This window comes from Carettochelys insculpta, chromosome 5, assembly GCF_033958435.1.
Source record: "Carettochelys insculpta isolate YL-2023 chromosome 5, ASM3395843v1, whole genome shotgun sequence".
NCBI lineage: Eukaryota > Metazoa > Chordata > Testudines > Carettochelyidae > Carettochelys > Carettochelys insculpta.
In genome coordinates, this window is record NC_134141.1 from 117,061,634 (window position 1) to 117,081,309 (window position 19,676).

At 47.4% G+C, this 19,676-nt stretch overlaps 1 protein-coding gene across 2 annotated transcripts in view; it reads left to right on the top strand.

The window, feature by feature from the left end:
- Positions 1-19,676, top strand: part of LOXHD1 (lipoxygenase homology PLAT domains 1) — a 274,986-nt gene that overhangs the window by 235,734 nt on the left and 19,576 nt on the right. For both annotated transcript variants that reach the window (XM_074994358.1, XM_074994359.1), the window contains exons 41-42: positions 14,800-14,977; positions 19,464-19,649. In XM_074994358.1, the coding sequence (XP_074850459.1) occupies positions 14,800-14,977; positions 19,464-19,649 (364 nt within the window). The remainder of the gene's footprint in view (positions 1-14,799; positions 14,978-19,463; positions 19,650-19,676) is intronic.

Consider the following 19,676-nt stretch of genomic DNA (forward strand, 5'->3'; position numbering starts at 1 on the left):
CACTTGGCAACTGACTTGTATACAAAGACTTGCTGCTTAGCTCTACTAATTGCTTTACCTCATCAGAGACATCAAACTCCAGATCTGCTCAAAGAGTTCCAGGCATGTGGGCCTCATGGAGATGCAAACACACATCTCTCACCTGACTTGTTCGGGTGCCCACACCTGCAACTTCACAGTCCTCAAATGGTGGCTACGTCTACACGTGAAGCCTACATCGAAGTAGCCTATTTCGATGTGGCGACATCGAAATAGGCTATTTCGATGAATAGTGTCTACACGTCCTCCAGGGCCGGCAACGTTGATGTTCAACTTCGACGTTGCGCAGCCCAACATCGAAATAGGCGCAGCGAGGGAACGTCTACACGCCAAAGTAGCACACATCGAAATAGGGATGCCAGGCACAGCTGCAGACAGGGTCACAGGGCGGACTAGCGCTTCCGGGGCAACAGCTAGTCGCTCCCTTAAAGGGCCCCTCCCAGACACACTCAGCCTGCACAGCACGCGGTCTGCAGAGCCATAGGCACACAGATCCCGGGCGCCGCAGTCATGGACCCCCAGCAGCAGCAGCAGCAGCAGCAGCAGCAGCAGCAGCAGCAGCTAGAGGTCCACCCAGCCCTCCCGGCAGGAGCAGGGCTTGCCCTGACCCATGCCATGTGGGAGGCAGCTGAGCACCTCCTTGCCCCAGGGGACGAGATGCCCCCAGGGCAGCAGGGCTCAACCCTTACCCCTGCAGCACCCCGCTCCACCCCCCGCCTCACACGCCGGCGGCTGTGGAGCTACCCCACCAGCACCGACTGGTGGGAGCGGCTGGTGCTTGGGGAGTGGGACGACGACCACTGGCTCAGGAACTTCAGGATGACCCGGCAGACATTCCTGGAGCTGTGCCAGTGGCTCACCCCCGCACTCAGGCACCAGGACACTGCCATGCGGCGTGCCCTCACAGTGCAGAAACGGGTCGGCATCGCTATCTGGAAGCTGGCCACTCCGGACAGCTACCGATCCATGGGCCAGCAGTTTGGTGTCGGAAAGGCCACCGTCAGGGCTGTCTTCATGGAGGTAAGCGAACCCACGGGGGGAGGCCAGGGCAGGGGGGCCAGGGCAGGGGGGCCAGAGCAGGGCAGGGGGGCCGGAGCAGGGCAGGGCAGGGGGGCCAGAGCAGGGGGGCCAGAGCAGGGCAGGGGGGCCAGGGCAGGGCAGGGCAGGGCAGGGCAGGGCCACGCACACCCTGCTCACCCCTCATTGGTGCCGTCCCATGTGCTTTCTCTGCAGGTTGTGCGTGCCATCAACGCCATGCTCCTGCACAGGTTCATGAGGCTGGGGGACCCAGATGCCACCATCGCCGCCTTTGCCACCCTGGGCTTCCCCAACTGCTTCGGGGCTCTGGATGGGACTCACATCCCCATCCGTGCCCAGCATCACAGTGGCGGACGATACCTCAATCGAAAGGGCTACCATTCTGTCGTCCTCCAGGCCTTGGTGGACAGCCGGGGACATTTCCAGGACATTTACGTGGGCTGGCCTGGCAGCACCCACGACGCCCGGGTTTTCCGGAACTCGGGCCTGTGCCGCCAGCTGGAGGCGGGGACCTACATCCCCCAGCGGGAGATCCCTCTGGGGGACACCACCATGCCCTTCTGCGTCATCGCAGATGTGGCCTACCCCCTCCGGCCGTGGCTCATGCACCCCTACACGGGCCATCTCTCCGCTAGCCAGGAGCGCTTCAACGAGTGCCTGAACCGTGCGCGCCAGGTGGTGGAGCGCTCATTTGGCCGCCTGAAGGGATGCTGGAGATGTCTCCTGACCTGCCTGGATGCGGGCCCCAACAACATCCCCCAGATTGTGGGTGCCTGCTGCGCCCTGCACAATTTGGTCGAGAGCAAGGGGGAGACCTTTCTCCAGGTCTGGGCTGCGGAGGCCGGCAGGGCACACATCCAGTCACCTGCTGTCCCCAGTTGGCAGGTGGCCCCCGAGGGGATCCGGGTCCGGGAGGCCCTGCGGGCCCACTTCGACGAACAGGCCGCGGGGTGAACTCTGCCCAGCCCCCCTACTGCCCGCCCCTTCCTCCCCCACACTCCTGCCCCAACGCCCACACCATGGAGCACCCCACCGCCCCCCCCCCACTTGTCCTGGACAAATGACAGCACGCACTTGTGGCTGAACGTAAATTATTTTTTTCCTTGCTGAAACTTATTTTTTTCTTTCCGAAAATTTTTTTTTTGATGTAAATAAATATATGTGAACCACAAACAGAAAACAACGAGGTACAAACGTTCAAGAAAAGCAATATGTACAAAAATAAAACAATCCAAAGAAACAACTGTCTGCCATAAATAATAAAAAGAAAACCAGGGAGGATAAAGGGGAGAACTATTTACATGGGGGGGACGGGGCAAACGGGGGGACCAAAAAACCAGTGTCCAACTATATACAATGGGGGGGGCCACGTCCCGGGCCCCTCGCCCCTATAGCCCAGCACTGGGCGTGGCCGGCCGGGAGCCCTGCCGCGCTTGCAGCCTGGTCCGTGGCTGGGTGGGAGCAGGCTGGACCGGAAGGTATGGGGGCCGGCGAGTGTCAGGTGGCTCCAGGAGTCCCTCGGTGCTCCGGCCCTCGCAGGTGGGTGGCGGGGCGGTGGCGGATGGGCCGGCGACGGGCGGAGCAGCTGGTGGTGGGGCTGCAGGAGCAGGCAGGGCGGGCGATGGTTCGGCCGGCGCGGCATGGGGGGACAGGTAGTCCATCAGGCGGTTAAATGTCTGCATGTAGGCCCCCCATGCCTCCTGGCGCCAGGCCAGCGCCCGCTCCTGCAGCTGGAGGTGCTGCTCCGCGACCTCCAGCTGCCGACTGAGGATGGCCAGCAGCTGGGGGTCCGTCGCCGTCGGCGGTTGCAGGCGCGGGGTCCGCTATCTAGCCCGCTGTGGGACCGGTCGGTCCTCGGCCGAGGGGCTGCCCTGGAGCGATGGTCCCGGAGGGCTCTCCGGGACGACTGACGCCTCGCCGGCACTCTCTTCCGGTCCTTCTGATGGTGCAGGTGCAGGACATAGGAGAGGAGGGGGGGAAGAAGAATGGAGACAGGCGTTAGTGTGGGCCCCGAGCCGTGGCCTTTGTCCCCCCAGCCCTGTGCTGCAGGTTCCCCATCCCCGTCCCTGGGAGATGCTGCTGTGATGGATGGGGTTCAGGGGTCCCCCTGCCCTGCACCCCGTCCCCTGGTGGGAGCGACTCTCACTTCACCCCGCAGGGTCTGACAGCAGGAGAGGTTTCTTAGGGCACAGATGCCCAGTTTCTGCCAGGAGTGACAGCACCAGCTGTCGGAAGAGACAGTCCTTCCAACCCGTCGTGGGGAGAAGACCCCAAGGGGGGCCCCTCTGGGATGCAGCTTTCCCCCTCCTCAGGCTGGCTGCCTTCCAGCTCTCCCTTCCCCTAGCCTCTACCTGTGGCCCCCGCCCTCGCCCCCCCAATTCCAAGCCAGCTCGGCTCCTCTCTCCTGTTTGTTCAGGGCAGAGGTGTCACCTGCCAGCTGTAGCGCCAGGATCCTCCTTTGCCCCTGGGAGCTATTCGGCTCTTGTGGCTCATATGTAGCCTGAGTCTCCCTTTGGCACTCCCCCCACTCCATCACATGCTGCTGCTGCGGGGTGTCCCACCCCCTCCTCCCGGGGGCCCTCGAGGTTCTGCTCCCCCCTGGCCCGGGGATGGGGCATGGCACTGTCATGCGGGGTGGTGGGGGGCACGGGCTGCTGGCTGCAGTGCTGTGAGGGCCACGGCCCTGTTGTCCTTGGGGCCATGGCCATGTGAGCATGTGGGGGGCACTGGACACATATCTCTTACCCCCGCCCCTCAAGCCCAGGGTTGTCCACCAGAGAGGGGTACCTACCTGTCGGTCCGCTCCCACGGTCCGGAGATCCCCGGGGGTCGGAGGCCCTGCTGCTGCTCCAGGATGGCAGGAGGAGGATCTGCAGGCTGGATTCTGCGGAGGAGGAGCCCCCCTCCTCCGCCTCCTCCTTCTCCTGCCGCGATGTCCCGGGGGTGGCCTCCGGGGGGGGCCCCCGGGGTGCGGGGTTGCCTCCGGGGCGGACTCCGGCTGCAGGGCCTGCTGGGGCTCGTCAGCCGAGGTGTCAAGGGTGGCCGGAGGGGAGGAGGTGTGCCGGGAGCCCAGGATGTCCCTGAGCTCCCTGTAAAAGGGGCAAGTGATGGGGGCGGCCCCAGATCGGCTGGCCACATCCCAGGCCCAGGAGTAACCCTGCCGCAGCTCCTTCACCTTACTCCTGACGTGGTCAGGAATGCGGGCAGGGTGACCCCGGGCAGCCAGGCTGTCAGCCAGCCGAGCGAACACATCCGCGTTCCGCCTCTTGCTCCCATTACCTGGAGCACCTCCTCCTCGCTCCAGAGCCCCAGCAGGTCCCGCAGCTCGGCCTCCGTCCAGGAGGGGCCCCGCTGCCGCTTCCCAGCCTGGTTGCCCCTCTGGCTGGGCTGGCTGCCCTGGCTTCCCTTGGGGGGGGTCCCCTGGGGGCGCTGGGGGCGCTGCCGGGCGGCCATCGCAGCTCTGTGGGGCTGAGGGTGGTGCAGGCTGGCCGCGTGTGCAGGCTGCAGCCTGCACGTTCCCTCAGCTTCCTGCAGAGGCAGGGAGGGGGAGGGGACCTTTAAGGGGCCGCTCCACACGGCCACCAGTGAGCTGAGGGGCTGGAGAGAGCGTCTCTCAACCCCCCAGCTGATGGCCGCCATGGAGGACCCGGCAATTTCGACGTTGCGGGACGTGGATCGTCTACACGGTCCCTACTTCGACTTTGAATGTCGAAGTAGGGCGCTATTCCTATCCCCTCATGGGGTTAGCGACTTCGACATCTCGCCGCCTAACGTCGAAGTTAACTTCGAAATAGCGCCCGACGTGTGTAGCCGCGACGGGCGCTATTTCGAAGTTAGTGCCGCTGCTTCGAAGTAGCGTGCACGTGTAGACACTGCTGGTATGTCTTTTACAAGGAGAAAACCCTGCCTCTGGGCTAGGCCAGCTGAACAAATCAAAGTGTAGACATTTAGACTTAGGCTGGAGCCTGAGCTGTGCAGACCTGCACCTTCATACCTGAGCCTAAATGTCTACACAACATTTTTATAACTCTGCAGCCCCAGGCCTGTTAGCCCCCTTCAGCTGAGCTCCAGTCTTATTAATCTCTCTTCATATGACAGCCATTCCATAGTCCTAATCATTTATGTGGCCCTTTCCTTTACCTTTCCCAATTACTCTTTTTTCAGATGGGGCTATCAGATCCACACACAGTATTCAAGATAGGGGTGTCCCATGGAATTATACAGAGACAATATTATATTTTCTGAGTTATTAATCCCTATCATAATGATTCCCAACATTCTCTTTGCTTTTTTGCTGCTGCTGCACATTGACTGGAAGTTTCTATAATGACACCTAGATCTCTTTTTTTTGAGTGACAACAGCTAATGTAGACCCATCATTTATATATATATTTTTATGTATGTAATTGGGATCGGGTTTTCCAGTGTGCATTACTTTGCATTTATCAACATTGAATTTCATCTGCCACTTTCTTGCTCAGCCATCTGGTTTTGTGAGCTCCCTTTGTAAATCTTCACAGTCTTCTTGTGACTAAACTATCCTGAGAAGTTTTCTATTACCTGCAAATTTTGCCACCACTCTGTTTAGCCCTTTTCTGGATCATTTATAAATAAGTTGAATTGGACTGGTCCCAGTATAAACCTCTGGGGGACACCACTTTTTGTCTGTCTCCTTTATGAAAACTGAGAATTTATCCCTATCCTTTGTTTGCTATCTTTTAACCAGTTACTGATCCATGAGAGGACCTTCCCTCTTAACCCATGACAGCTTACTCTGTTTAAGAGTCTTTGGAGAGAGACCTCATGAAAGGTTTCAAAAAATCCAAGTTCACTATATGTGCAGATGCCCACATAATTTTTGACTGCCCCTCAAAGAATTCTAGTAGACTTGGGAGGCATGGGTTTTCCTTACAAAACACATGTGGACTTTTCCCCAACATAAGGTGTTCGTCTTTGGGGGGTGTCTACACTAGCCAGCTACTTTGAAGTAGCCAGCACACGTTGAAATAGCACGTGTCACATCTACACGCGCTGTGTGCTATTTCGACGTTGAAATCGACGTTAAGCGGCTAGACATCAAAATCGCTATTCCTATCCGAAGATGGGAATAGTGCCCTACTTTGACGTTCAACATTGAAGTAGGGTGTGTGTAGATGATCTGCATCCCGCTACTTCGAAATAGCGGGGTCCTCCATGGCGGCCATCAGCTGAGGGGTTGAGAGATGCTCTTTCCAGCCCCTGTGGGGCTCTATGGTCTCCACGTGCAGCCACCCTTAGCCCAGGGCTTCAGGGTGCTGCTGCTGCTGCTGCTGCTGCTGCTGCAGCTGGGGGTCCATGCTGCGTTCACAGGGTCAGCAACCGGTTGTTGGCTCTGTGGAGCTCGTGCTGTGCAGGCCGAGTGTGTCTGGGAGGGGCCCTTTAAGGGAGCGGCTTGGGGCTTTGCTGGCCCCTTATTCAATGGGGAGCACTTGTGTGTGTGGGCGCTCCACATTTCCCTCCAGGGTGGCTCCTTTCGACATTCTCCATCGCTACTTCGACTTTGAACGTCGACAGTACCAGCCCTGGAGGACGTGTATACGATACGCATCAAAGTAGCCTATTTTGATGTTCTTAACGTCGAAATAGGCTACTTCGATATAGTGTGCTAGTGTAGACGTAGCCTGGGTGTGTTATACTGAGAACTAACTTCCAAGTTAGACACTACATCGAAGTAGCCAGCAGAGAGTCTACACACATTTTCCCTTACTTTGAAGTTAACTTTGAAGTAGGGAGCCCAACTTTGAAGACCTTACTCCATTCCCGGGAATGTTTAACTTCGGTTTAACTTCGAGGTACAGTGTGTGGAGATGCTCGACTTTAAAGTAAGCAACTTTGAAGTTATTTTTGTAGTGTAGACACAGCCTTTGTGTCTGATAATTCTATTCTTTGTTATACGATCAACCAATTTGCCTGGTTTTGGAGTTAAGGTTAAAAGTCAATAATTGTAGGGATTGCCTCAGAAGCCTTTTTAATTTAAAATTGGTGTCATCTTAGCTATCTTCCAGTCATCAGGTACCAAAGCTCATTTAACTCATAGGTTACATACCACAACAAAGACATCAGCCACATGACAAATATACCAAATTCTTTTGAAAATGGAGTTTAGTCTCCTGGGACCTTTAAACATGTTACCCCTTCTGTCCTTTTTTTAGTACGACAATACAGGAGAGAGGAAAGAAGTTGAGAAAGCTGAACTTTTCTATTAAAAATATTGATTCTTTCTCCCTGGGGTAAAAGTACAAGATGATATTCACAACAAGTGAATTGGGACAGGAATGGTCCATAAAACAGGAAGAGGGAGCCACTTTATCACTGCTTTTAATTCTTAATTTGAAAACTTATGTAGTTGGTATAACATGAAAACTGATCTGAAACATTTTTCTCAACAATGCATATTAAAACCACATAATGAAATACATGTGGGGGTAATGCTCAAATCTCAGACAGATGGTTCACAGTCAGTGCTAACTAGCATAGTGAAATGAGAAGCTAGATTAAGCTATTAACCCCATAATTAACCATTTGTTACTCCATTTAGCCACAGGATAGTGTCAGTTTTCTTGTTCTGTTGAAATAACAATAAACGTTCTTTTTAATTTTCTTTGGTCTTTTTGTTAACAGTTCACTGTCCATAATTTATGCTGCTTTTAGTTTATTAGACATAGAAGTGTATAAATACCAATTAAAATACATGAATTATCTTCAAAGATGTACATAGCCAAACCCTTCAATTTACAAGCAAAAAAAAAGGTATTTTTTTCTTCATAATTCTTTCTGTATTTGAAATACATTGCAACCCCAGTCAGAATCTCAGTGGGATAAATAACCTGATACTTAACATCTAAAGTGCATTAAAAATGCAAACAGATTTAAAACTGTGACTTAAAATGTTAATAGGATCAATATCCTGGTGCACAACATATTGAGCAATAGCTCTGGGAGGTGACGTAAAGGCAGAGTCTGTACAAGAAGAACAGATTCCACTTAAGCCAAAATGAAACCAGATTGCTGGCCCTTAAAATTAAACAGGTGATAGAGCAGTTTTTAAACTAAGGACTGGTGGGAAGATGACAGGTGTGGAGGATCACATGGTTTGGACAGAGACATCACTTGGGAGAGAATCTGTTAATGGACATTCTCTATATTCTAATAAGGATGAGAGGATGGTAGGTGATTAAAATATGGTTAGGCTCTCATGAGAGAAACAAATGAAAAAGAGGCCCATTCAATCACATCATGTTTAGTTAGCTAGCAACTAAAAAGTGACAAATTTTTTAGTGCTTATATGCAAATGCTGAAAGTCTAAATAATAAGATGAGTGAAATAGAGTACCTCATTAAATGAGGTTATTGATGGAATAGGCATCACAGAAACTTGGTGGAATGAGCATAATCAATGGGATACAGTAATATATCAGGCAGAGCAGATTGTGCTGGTGGGGAAGTACCATTGTATGTGAAGAAAGTATAGAATCAAATTAAGTAAAAATCTTAAATTCACTGAACTATACAATATAATCTCTACGGATAGTAATTCCATGCTCTAATAATAACAACATAGCAGTAGGGATATATTACTGATCACTTGACCAGGATCGTGACAGTGACTGTGAAATGTTCAGAAAGATAGAGAGTCTATAAAACTAAGAAACTCCCTGACAACAAGGGATTTCAACAGTTTTCTCCAGAAGAATATAGCATTAGGGATATATTACTAGCCACCTGACCAGGACCAGACTCATTGACCAGAGCTTCTTGGAGCAGCTGCTTCTGGAAACTACAGCAGGAGAGGTCATTCTTGATTTTGTCCAAAGTGGGGCACAGGATCTGGTCCAAGAGATGAATGTAGTCGGACCACCTCGCACCAGCAATCATAATATAATTAAATGTAGCATCCCTGTAGTAGGGAAAATATCACAGAAGCCCAAAATATAACATTAAAATTCAGAAAGGGGCACTATGTAAAAATGAGGAGTTAAACAGAAATTAAAAGGTACAAATGGGAAATCCTTGCAAGCTGCATAGAAACTTTTAGAAGACTCATTAATAGAGGTTCAACTTAAATATATACTCCAAATCTGAAACCCAGTTAAAAACAAAAAAAGTGGCACCATGGCAAAACAACAAAGCAAGAAAAGCAGGTAGAAGTAAATTAGAAGTAAAAAGGCATCCTTTAAAAAGTGGAAATTAAATCTGATTGAGGAAAATAGAAACTCTGGAAAATTAAATGTAAAAATGTGATTAGGAAGGTAAAAAAAAAAAGTATTTGAAGAACATCTTGACAAAAACTCAAAGTAATAGAAAAAAAAAAAAGTACATCAGAAGCAGGAAACAACCAGTGAGACCACATGACAATCGAGATGGTAAAGGTGCACTCAATGACAATAAGAAGAAACTAAATGAATATTTTGCATCAGTTTTCATGGTTGAGGATTTGAAGGAGATTCCCAAACCAGAGCCACATTTGAGGAACTGTTCCAGACTGAGGTTTCATAAGAGGTGGTTTTGAAACAAATTGATAAACTAAATAATAATAAGTCACTGGGATGAGATGGTATTTGCCCAAGAGTTCTGAAGGAACTCAGATCAAACTGCAGAACTATTAAATGTGGTTTGTGTCCCATTATCTAAATCAGCTGCTGAACAAGATTACTGGAGGATAGCTAATATGATGGCAATTTTTAAAAAGGGCTCCAGGGGCAATGCTGTGAATTACAGACCAGTAAGCCTAACTTCAGTACTGGCCAAACTGATTGAATCTCTAGTAAAGAACAATATTGTCAGACACATTGATGAACATAATTTGCTGGGGAAGAATCAACATGGGTTTTATGAAGGGAAATCATGCCTCCCCAATCTACTAAAATTCTTTGAGGGGCATCAACAAGCATGTGGACAAGGGGTATCCAGTGGATATAGTGTACTTAGATTTGCCGAAAGCCTTTGACAAGAACCATCACTGAAGGCTTTTAAACAAAGTAAGTTGTCCTAGAATAAGAAAGCAGGTTCTTTCGCAGAATGGTAATTGATTAAAAGATAGCAAATAAAGAGTAGGAATAAAAGTAGTTTTCATAATGGAGACAGTCAAATAGCAGTGTCCCTCAGGGGTCTGTACTGGGTCTAGTCCTATTCAACATATTTATAAACGATTTGGAAAAGGAGTAAATGCTGAAGTGTCAAAATCTGCAGACGATGCAACATTACTCAAAATACACTCATCCCTTGCTATCCGAGCACAATTGGTTCCCAAATTTCTGCTCAGAGGCGAAAACTCATAAGAGCAACACTAAATTCCCATTAAAATACAAGGGCTTGTAACTTGACATAAACCAGTTGAGTTTAGGTACTTTTCTGATGTATTTGAAAGTTTGGCAACAGAAATAGAGCGTAGTGTATGTATGTAGAGCAGGGATTTCCAACCTATGGGTCGGGACCCAAACATGGGTCCCATTAGATTTGTTAAAGGTCACCAGCTGGGCAGTTTCCAGCTGCATGTGGCTGTTAAAGAAGCAATTTGCAGTTTCTTATTACTGCTGCCTCTGGCAGGTATCGATCAATGGTGATAACTGCTGGAGATGGCAGCTATCTCTATCACTAGAGATTGCCAAGTTAGGCTATATTCTATCAAAACAAAAAAGCAGTCCAGTAGCACTTTAAAGACTAACAAAATAACGTATTAGGTGATGAGCTTTTGTGGGACAGACCCACTTCTTCAGACCATAGCCTTACCGGAACCTTATGTCTAGGTGCTGAAACCTTAACACTTGAGTTAATTGCTGGGAGCAGGAGGGCTGGGGGAGCCATACAGCCTAGCAGTCCCGGTGAAGAGGCTGCTGGAGGTGGAGACGTGTTTAAGGCTGGGGTTGTTGAGGGATGTGGGGCGGGCGTGGGTCGAAGACTGGGGAAAGTTTGGGGCTGCAGGGAGAGTCTAATGTTGGGGGTGGTTTGGGGCTGCTGGGGGGGGCGGTCTAAGGCTGAGGGAGGTTTGTGGCTGCTGGGTGGGTTTAAGACTGGAGACAGTTTGGGACCGTGGGGGGCAGTTAAAACCTGGCCGAAGGTGAGGTTTGCAGGGTGGGGTGGGGGTCTAATATGGTAAACCCTGGAGTTACCCGGGGTTGTTCCTGCAACCCCTACATAACTCAAATTTTCCTGCAAGGGGAGTGGAGCCAGGAACCACCAGGGCTGGTCAGTTTTCTGGCTCCCAGAGTGGCAGGAGCTCAGAACCAGGGGCAGGCTGGTTCCAGTCCGTCTCCCCTTGGCTTGCGGGGCCCGGAAACTGATCAGCTCATGTCTGGTCAGTTTCACATTCCTGCCATTGCAGGGGGGGAACCAGGCTAAGAGCCTCCTCCCTCTCTCCCCCCAGCCAAAGGGCTGTCAGACAGAGCTGCATGTCTGAGGGAAGGGAAGGAGAAGGATCCAGCTCTGGGTCTTCCTGCCCCTAGCCAGGGACTGCACAGCTGGAGCTGAGCCAGCCTCAGCGCTGTGGGTCTCCCTGCCCTCTGGCCAGGGACCCCACTCATATAAGTGGCAGAAGTTCACTCATATAGTGAATAAAGGTAAGTATAAATGTTCCTCGTTTTAGCGAGTACTCATAAGTAAAGTACTCATTAAACGAGGAATGAGTGTAGTTAGATCCCAAGCAGATTGTGAAAAGCTGCAAAAGCATCTCACAAAACTGGCAACACAATGGCAGATGAAATTCAATGTTGGTAAATACAAAGTAATGTTGGAACACTTACTCCCATCTATCTATCTATCTACCTATATATCTATCTATCTATCTAAAAATGAAGGAGTATAAGGCTGTGTCCATACAGCAGCCTTATTTCGAATAGTTATTTAGGAATAGCTTTTTTTGAAAATGCTGCTACACACAAACTGCGTTTCAAAATAGCCCTCTGCTATTTTGAAATACAGTGTCTACACACAAAAAGCCTATTTTGAAATAGAACCATTGGATGTACTATGGCTTATTTTGAAATGGTCTCTCTTCGCCGTCTACACAGTGCGTATTTTACAATAGCTTTTTCGAAATAGGTGCTATTCTCATTAGGCTTACCAATTTTGAAATAAGCCAACTGCTATTTAAAAAATTATTTTGAAATAGCTGGTGTGTCGTGTAGATGCTAGCATGGTTATTAATAAGGGCTGTTATTTCAAAATAACTGCTGTGTAGATTGAACCTAAATTAACTGTTGCCAGTCAAGAAAGAGACCATGAAGTCATTGTAGACAGTTCTCTGAACATATCCAATGTGCAGTCACATCAAAAAAGCAAACAGAATGTTGGGAATATTTAAGAAAGGGGTAGAAAATAAATCAGAAAAATATATTGTCTCTATATAAATCCATGGTACACCCACATCCTGAGTACTGTGTGTAGATGTAGTGTCCTCATTTCCAAAATAAATGTTAGAATTAGAAAAGCTGCAGAAAAGTGCAACAGAAATTATTAGATGTATGGAACAGCTGCTATATGAGGAGAGATTAACATGAATGGGACTTTTCACATTTGGAAATGAGATTTCTACAGGAGGACATGATAGCGGTCTATACAATCATGACTCGAGTGAAAAACGTAAATCATAAAGTCATAGAATCCTGGGGCTGGAAGGGACCTCAGGAGGTCACTGAGTAACAAATAAGGAAGAGTTATTTATTCCTCATAACACAAGAACACAAGTGGTGTGGGAACATTTTAATCGGTTTTGCTTTCCCAACCACGCCACTCTGCAGTCCTCAGCAAGAGTGAAGCACTGTGGCCAAGGTTGCCTTGCTCTGCTTCTTCCCCCACTGCTGCCAGTGAGTATAGGGTGGTGTGGGAGGAAGACCCCAAGTGCAAAACATTATAAGGTGGATGGCACTACCACTTCCTTTTTTGTGCATCTGGTGTGGAGGGAGGCAGAGGACTCAATCGTCCTCCCAAGGAATTACTCGAGCTGCCAACCTCCAAGAGAGGGATTGCGAGCAACAATCAGTGACTCCTCCCAGCATGAATTTAGGCTCCCCTTTCCAACAATGGCCTGAGGCTTCAGACATACCCCTCTCATCATCTTCTCCCATTCACTGACTGAGACAGCTTTCTGCCTAGTGTGCTGGCTTTTGTGGATTGCAGTCCTAGCATGTTACCACTCATTGTATAGGGAGTCTAGGTGCCCCACTCAGGCTTTGGGGATTGCAGTGATTTTCTAGGTGTCCCAAAACACTTTGCATTCCAATGCCTGAGTCCCATTGTGGCTCCTGGCATGGCTGCTCCTACACTCCCGGTAAGCATTTGTCAGGATATGAAGATTCTCAACAATTCTGCATACATGCATGTGTGTGGCACAGGATCGCAGGATTTGGGTGCGTTTTATGTTGGAGATAATTATTGCAAGAGTTTCTTTTTCAAATAATGTTGAAAAGAAAAAAAAACCCTCCAGTTGGCAACACCGCCTCATGCCAATCAGGCAGCACCCTACCAAGCCCCTCTGACTTACAGCTCTTGGCCCATACCCAGGTAACCTCTTGTGGGGGCTTGTGCCACCATGCAGGATTTCCTCATGTGCTGCTTCACTTCTTTGCAGCCTCTGCTTCTGCCAGTTAGTCATATACAGTGTTGTTCACCTTGGCCCACTCCAAAGGAAACAGTAACCGGTTACACACATTTTTAACCAATTTATCACAGCCCTAAATTGCAGTTACAAACTACTAAAATTCCATCGCTGGCCTGTAATGGAGTCAGTGCTCCTCGCATGCCAATGGAACCATCATGATACCAATAAAGGTTGCTCAGAAGGAGCTGGTCTCCTGAATACAAGTATGTTGGACTCTGGGCTGGTCTATGGCCAGAGTTAGGCTAAACGTTCTGTCCAGTCTTGCTGCACAGTGCTAAAGGTTGAACTCTCTAGTCCATCACCCTCAGGATCTGACTGGTGCTGAGCAAGAGCATTTTCCGGACCAGGAGATGTCAATATTGTCTAGCACAAGGGTCTCTAACCTGCAGCTCCAGAGCCACATGTGGCTCTTCAAGGACTTCATTGTGGCTTCTGATGCTATAATTGCAAAGTGAAAAAAAAAAAAAAAAAAAACCTCCTGATTATTTTTGATACTTCAGTAAACATTTAAAAGCCAAACAATGAACAACGCATACAACTTATCTAAATAGCAAATGATGTGTGATCCCAAAACACTGGATAACTCCCCCTTTAATATGTGCAGTACATTGTGGGATGTGTGTGTGCACTGTTCTTCAAATAGGGGTTACAAAAAGCATGGTTTGCTGTTATTTATTAAGGACCTCCTCATATTCGCATGCATAGCGGCTCTTGAATTATCGAGGTTTTTTTACCAAATTTGAAAAAATGACTCTTCTTGCTCTTCTGGTGTTTGATTCCTGGTCTAGCAGCATAACCAACACTTCTACTGCTTACTGGAATGAATGAATGAATGAAGACATTTAGAGGTAAATTAGAGCTAAATAACAACACGGAACACTCAGAGCCAGGACTGGTGGCTGGAAACAAACGTTATGGAATTGTGAGAAACTTGACCAAAGCCATTATAAGTGGACATCCAGCTAAAATCATGCTGGAATGTGGGTGTTGCCAGATGAGAGAGTGCTGGACTAGAGAGATTCACCCTGTACTTCTAAGCCTTATCGCTGACTTATTTTAACTGTGATTGAAATTACTTCATTTCCACAGATTGTGATGAAGAACCTATCGAATCAAGAAGTGACCACGTTTACATACAGTGAATGGCTGTCCAAGCTCAGAAATACTAAGGGAGCTCTTGTCTGTGAGATGCCTGCAGTGATAAATGAAGAGCAGATGATGGAGAATACAACATACACTATTCAGGTTAAAACCAGTGATATTGGAGGTAAGGTCTTGTTGGCTATTTCTATTTTTCTACCACCAGTCTCACATTTTACCTACATATACACTCTCCTATTTCAGTGTAAATTAAGCAATTTCTGAGGGCAGAATTTAGTCCTATAATGCTAGAACCTTAACATTCTTGGAGGATAAGAGTTTCTTTATTGCAGAAACTCAATATTATTCAGCGGAGAACAGAAAATCTGCTACAAAGCTCATATAATTTTAAGGCTGTAAGCCTGTATTTGATTGCGACTGCTTCACCTTACAGAGTAAATAGGCAACAAGTGCTTGACATATTGCTACTTCACTGATCCTTTCTTAATCAGGCCCTGCTGTTGTGTACAGGATGTTTTTGTGAATCATAGAACTGGAAGGAACCTTGAGAGGTCATGAAGTCTTGCCCCCTGCCTTTGTAGCAGAGCCAAGCACCTGACTATAAAGATCTCCTTTGCCAAGGTGCCTGATATCTCACCATTTAGCTGCCTTGGTGCCCATGCGTGCCTTAAAAACATGTAGGCTATGTCTACACTTGCCCCCTGCTTTGACATTTCAAAGTTGTCGTGGGGGAGAATTTGCCTAATGAAGTGCTGTATATTCATTGCAGCACATCATTAGTCATTTTCCATCACCCTGATTACCATGCCCTCTTTGAAAAAGGGGGCAAGTGTAGACATAGCTGTGGAGAAGTAAAGTGGGTGAGGTTTATCTTTTATGAAGAGGATCTCTGCGTAGTATACCTTACCCACCTATTCCCTCGAATACCCTGGGACCAGCATAGCTGCAAGACCTTAAGGACATATGGTGAAGTTCTAAAAATGAAAGTGGAGGAGGAAGTACTTGTGTGCCTGACATTCCCTGTCAGTATAATCACAGAGCAAACTTTTTCTGTAGTCTAGCCCAGGCTCCCAAAGGCAAAGGGAATGGAAAAGGAGAGCAAAATGGGAGATGACAGTAACAGTGGCAGATTCATCTTTTCATGTTGAATGAAGGGTGATAGGTATTAATGATGAAGCATTTTATTTCATTATGAGCCATGACAGCCGGTGGGAGAGAACAGATGACAAAGAATGAATCTGGCTTGGATTAGATTGTATGCTGGGCTGGCAGGATGCTGTGCATTAGCCAACAAATCCGGGAAGAGTTCAGGTTGTAAACCACCCCTAGTTTGTCCTCCTTGTGTTGTGGGTACCACTTTTCCTCAGGAAAAGCTCTTCTGTCCAGGTAATAAATTTCTTGCTAGCTATATTGAGTGCTTCTGCCTTTGTCAAACTGATGTGAACTAAACAGAGTTCCACTGGTGTAAAGGAGAGCAAAATCAAACCATTGATTTCGCATTATAGAGTTATTTTTTTTTGAATCCATCTCCATGGCCCCTGGGTGTATTTGGGCAATTTAAACAACACTACAAACTGTGCTGCCTATCTTAGGCAGTAGTGCTTACAAGCTACCTTACTACTCACCCTTTCCCAACACTTTAGAATATTCTAGTGCTACTCAGGCTCAAGTAAATGCTTGAGTGATAGATGAGTCTTCAACTGTGCTTTGAAGATCAGCAAATTTGGGCTGTAATGGAGATGATTCTAGCACTCCTCCTCCAAGTGAGCATCCTCTAGTGCAAATGACTTGACTCCAGTGTTCCAAATCTAGGGGCTATCAGAAATCCTTCAACTGTCAGGCATCAGCATGAAGGTAGAGAGGAAGAGAGGTCTCTAAAGCAGTCAGTTCCCAACTTATATCGAACTATCCCTTAAAACCAACTTCTTGAGTTGCTCCCTAAAGCACACAGAAGACTAGTACTGGGCATCAATGCAGGAATAATAAGTTTACAGGGTCCCATTCTAGGATCTTTAGAATCTTAATACAATAATACACTCTCTGGATGCCTCTTGGTGCTAGTTCAGAGTAAGATAAGTGACCCTGTAAGAAGTTGTGGATGTTTTTACTATGTGATGGCCCTATTTTGAGGCATCCTTTTTTGAAAATCCTGTAACATCAGTTTTGGATTAAATGTACCCTAAGCCCTCCTTTGGGCACCTAAATCAGTGGTTTGGGTTTTGAAAAAGCTGGTCTCTCAGCACATAAGATGGAAACCTAAGACAGCTTCAGAGGTGCAAAACACTCGCAAATTTAGATGAAGCTAATGAGGAATATATATGAGTCCCAAAAATAATGGCACGCAGAATTAAAGGAAGCTTTTGAAAATTTGTCTTTACGAGACTTGCCCATGGTAATGGCGAGTCCGTCTGATTCAGTGGTGCAATACTATGCAGTGTGTGTGGACACTTTTTACTTGCAAGCATTAGCACAGGAGTTTCAGGAAGGGAATCAGCAGGGAAGAAAAGAACAAAACGTTGTGAGAGCTGTTACTTGTTGGTGACTCAGGTTTAAATTTTTTAATTCAAGGTATGACAGAGATGTAGCTGGAAATAGAACCCAGCTCTCTTGATGCTCAAAAGAATTCTTTCTCCTTAATAATCCTGATTTAAGTCACCTATCTCTGTTTTATTTGTATCCATCAAATATATTGAATAGTAAGCAGTCATGTAGCACTTTAAAGACTCACGGTTTGTTTCGTCAAATATGTGGCACTGAAAATATGAAGATCCTGGATTAATAATAAATATTGCACTCTCTGTCTTCAAAACACATTAATTAATACAGGTGACTTAGAAGGCAAGCAAATATTAATATCCCTACTCTTATAAGATCCATTATTGTTGTAAGTTTGGCTAAGTTTCACAATTCACCTCATATGGGGTGATTGATACAGTCAGTTCCAAGTGCCTGGTTCAAAGTCCAATTCGGTTCAAGGAAAGACTCTGACTGACTTCAGTGGGTTTTAGATCAGCCCAAAAACTGGCAAACAGGTACAGCTCTTGAAAGAGTAGAGCATCCACTCTGGTTTCTGCCACAAGGAGCATGACACTATTGTGACCTTTTTGTTTTGTTTGTCAATTACATGGCAAATTTGCTGCAGCTCCTAAGTGTGTCTGGCTATTTCATGGAACCAGAAAAAAAAAAAGTCAGCTAGGTGAAATGTCCATTGATTCAGCAGTTTCTGTTCTTTTCTTTCCCATCTCATACTAATTGCTTGTGCGGTAACTGCCACAGCATAAGGCCTCCAAAAGCTGCTTCCTGCCAAGAAGGTTTTGCTAAAAGCCAGTTGGTTCTGTGCTTTTTGAGACCTTGTATCTAATTGGGAGCCTGCTTCTTTTAAAGAAAGTAGACTTTATTGTGTTTTGTTCATCACCTTAGCAAACTTTGGGGCCCTGAAAGGTACTGCCAACTGAACTGCATAAATCCCTGGTGCTTGTCTTTCCTTTAGTTTTTTCTCAGGGAACTGCTGAAAATTACTCCTGATTTAACATAAGCAAAATGTTCTGTGGTTGTGAGGCTTTCGTCTGCATGCAATTGCATCAGTTTTGTACTGTTTCTCTCTTTGGCGATGTCGACACTAGATTGATCTGGTGACAAAAGTTTCTGTCAGAAGATATCTTCCATCAAAACTTCTCTTGACAGACTGTGGCCAGACTGCCAAGCAGATCAAAAGAGTAATCTGCTCTGTCGACAGCAGCTGGACTGTCTGGCCACTCTCTCAACAGAACAGCCAGTCGGAAGCACAGCAGACAGGGCTGCCTGGTGGCCTGGAATCCCTGTCTATTGACAGAGGCCCCTCCAGAACATCCAGAACAACTTTCTGTTGACAGAATCTGTCGACAGAGGTGTTCTCCATCATGAGGGAGTGGCAGAACGCTGTTGAGAGAAGTGCCATGTTTTGTTGATTTACTGTCAACAGAGCACCTTGGGAATGTGGACACTCCACGGGTTTTGTCAACAGAACTCTCTAGTGTAGACATAACCTATGTGTAGAGAGGTATGTGTTTAATACAAATTTGGGAGAATGAAATATAACATATTTTCCTGCAGTGAAACTTATTTTGTCACAATCTTTCCATGTTCTTGACCTTTTCCCCTGGGCACTTGAGCAGAGCTGTATGAAAATCATTGTGCAGATGATGGGTTTGCAATATGCTTGTAGAAGAATTGGCTTGGGGCCTCTGAAGTCTGAAAAATGGGGGTTTCTAGAGAAGAGTGGCAGAGGATGAGTTTCTTCTGGATCCAGGTTTGGGTCTGATAGTCTCATTCTGAGTAGTCAGAATTAGAATGCCCCTCCACTCTGATAGAGCAAAAAAAAGTCCAGGCTCAGAAAAGCCATTTTTGCTTCTGTGAATCTGGCCTTTATTACGTCATAGACATATCAGACAATAACGAGACATTTCCCAGTTTCTTGTGGCTTTATAAAGGTGCCAGACAAAATGCTAAAATTCTCATCATTTCACTCAGTTCTAATCATCAGCTCTGCCCTTAGCGATGTGCACAGTACAGCAACTTTTAGCCAGCCACCTCTCAAGCCACTTTGATCAGCCTGCTAATTGTTCAGCAACATTGTAGTAGTTACTGGGTTGTGTTTTGCCATCTCCTTCCAGGAGCTGGTACCGATGCCAATGTGTGCTTGATTATGTTCGGGGAGAATGGGGACAGCGGGACTCTTGCTCTGAAGGAGTCCAACAAGTCAAACAAGTTTGAAAGGAACCAGATGGACGTTTTCAATTTTCATGACATGCTGAGCCTGGGAGACCTGTGTAAGGTTCGAGTCTGGCACGACAACAAAGGTAACAAGACTGCCGGGAGTGGTTTGG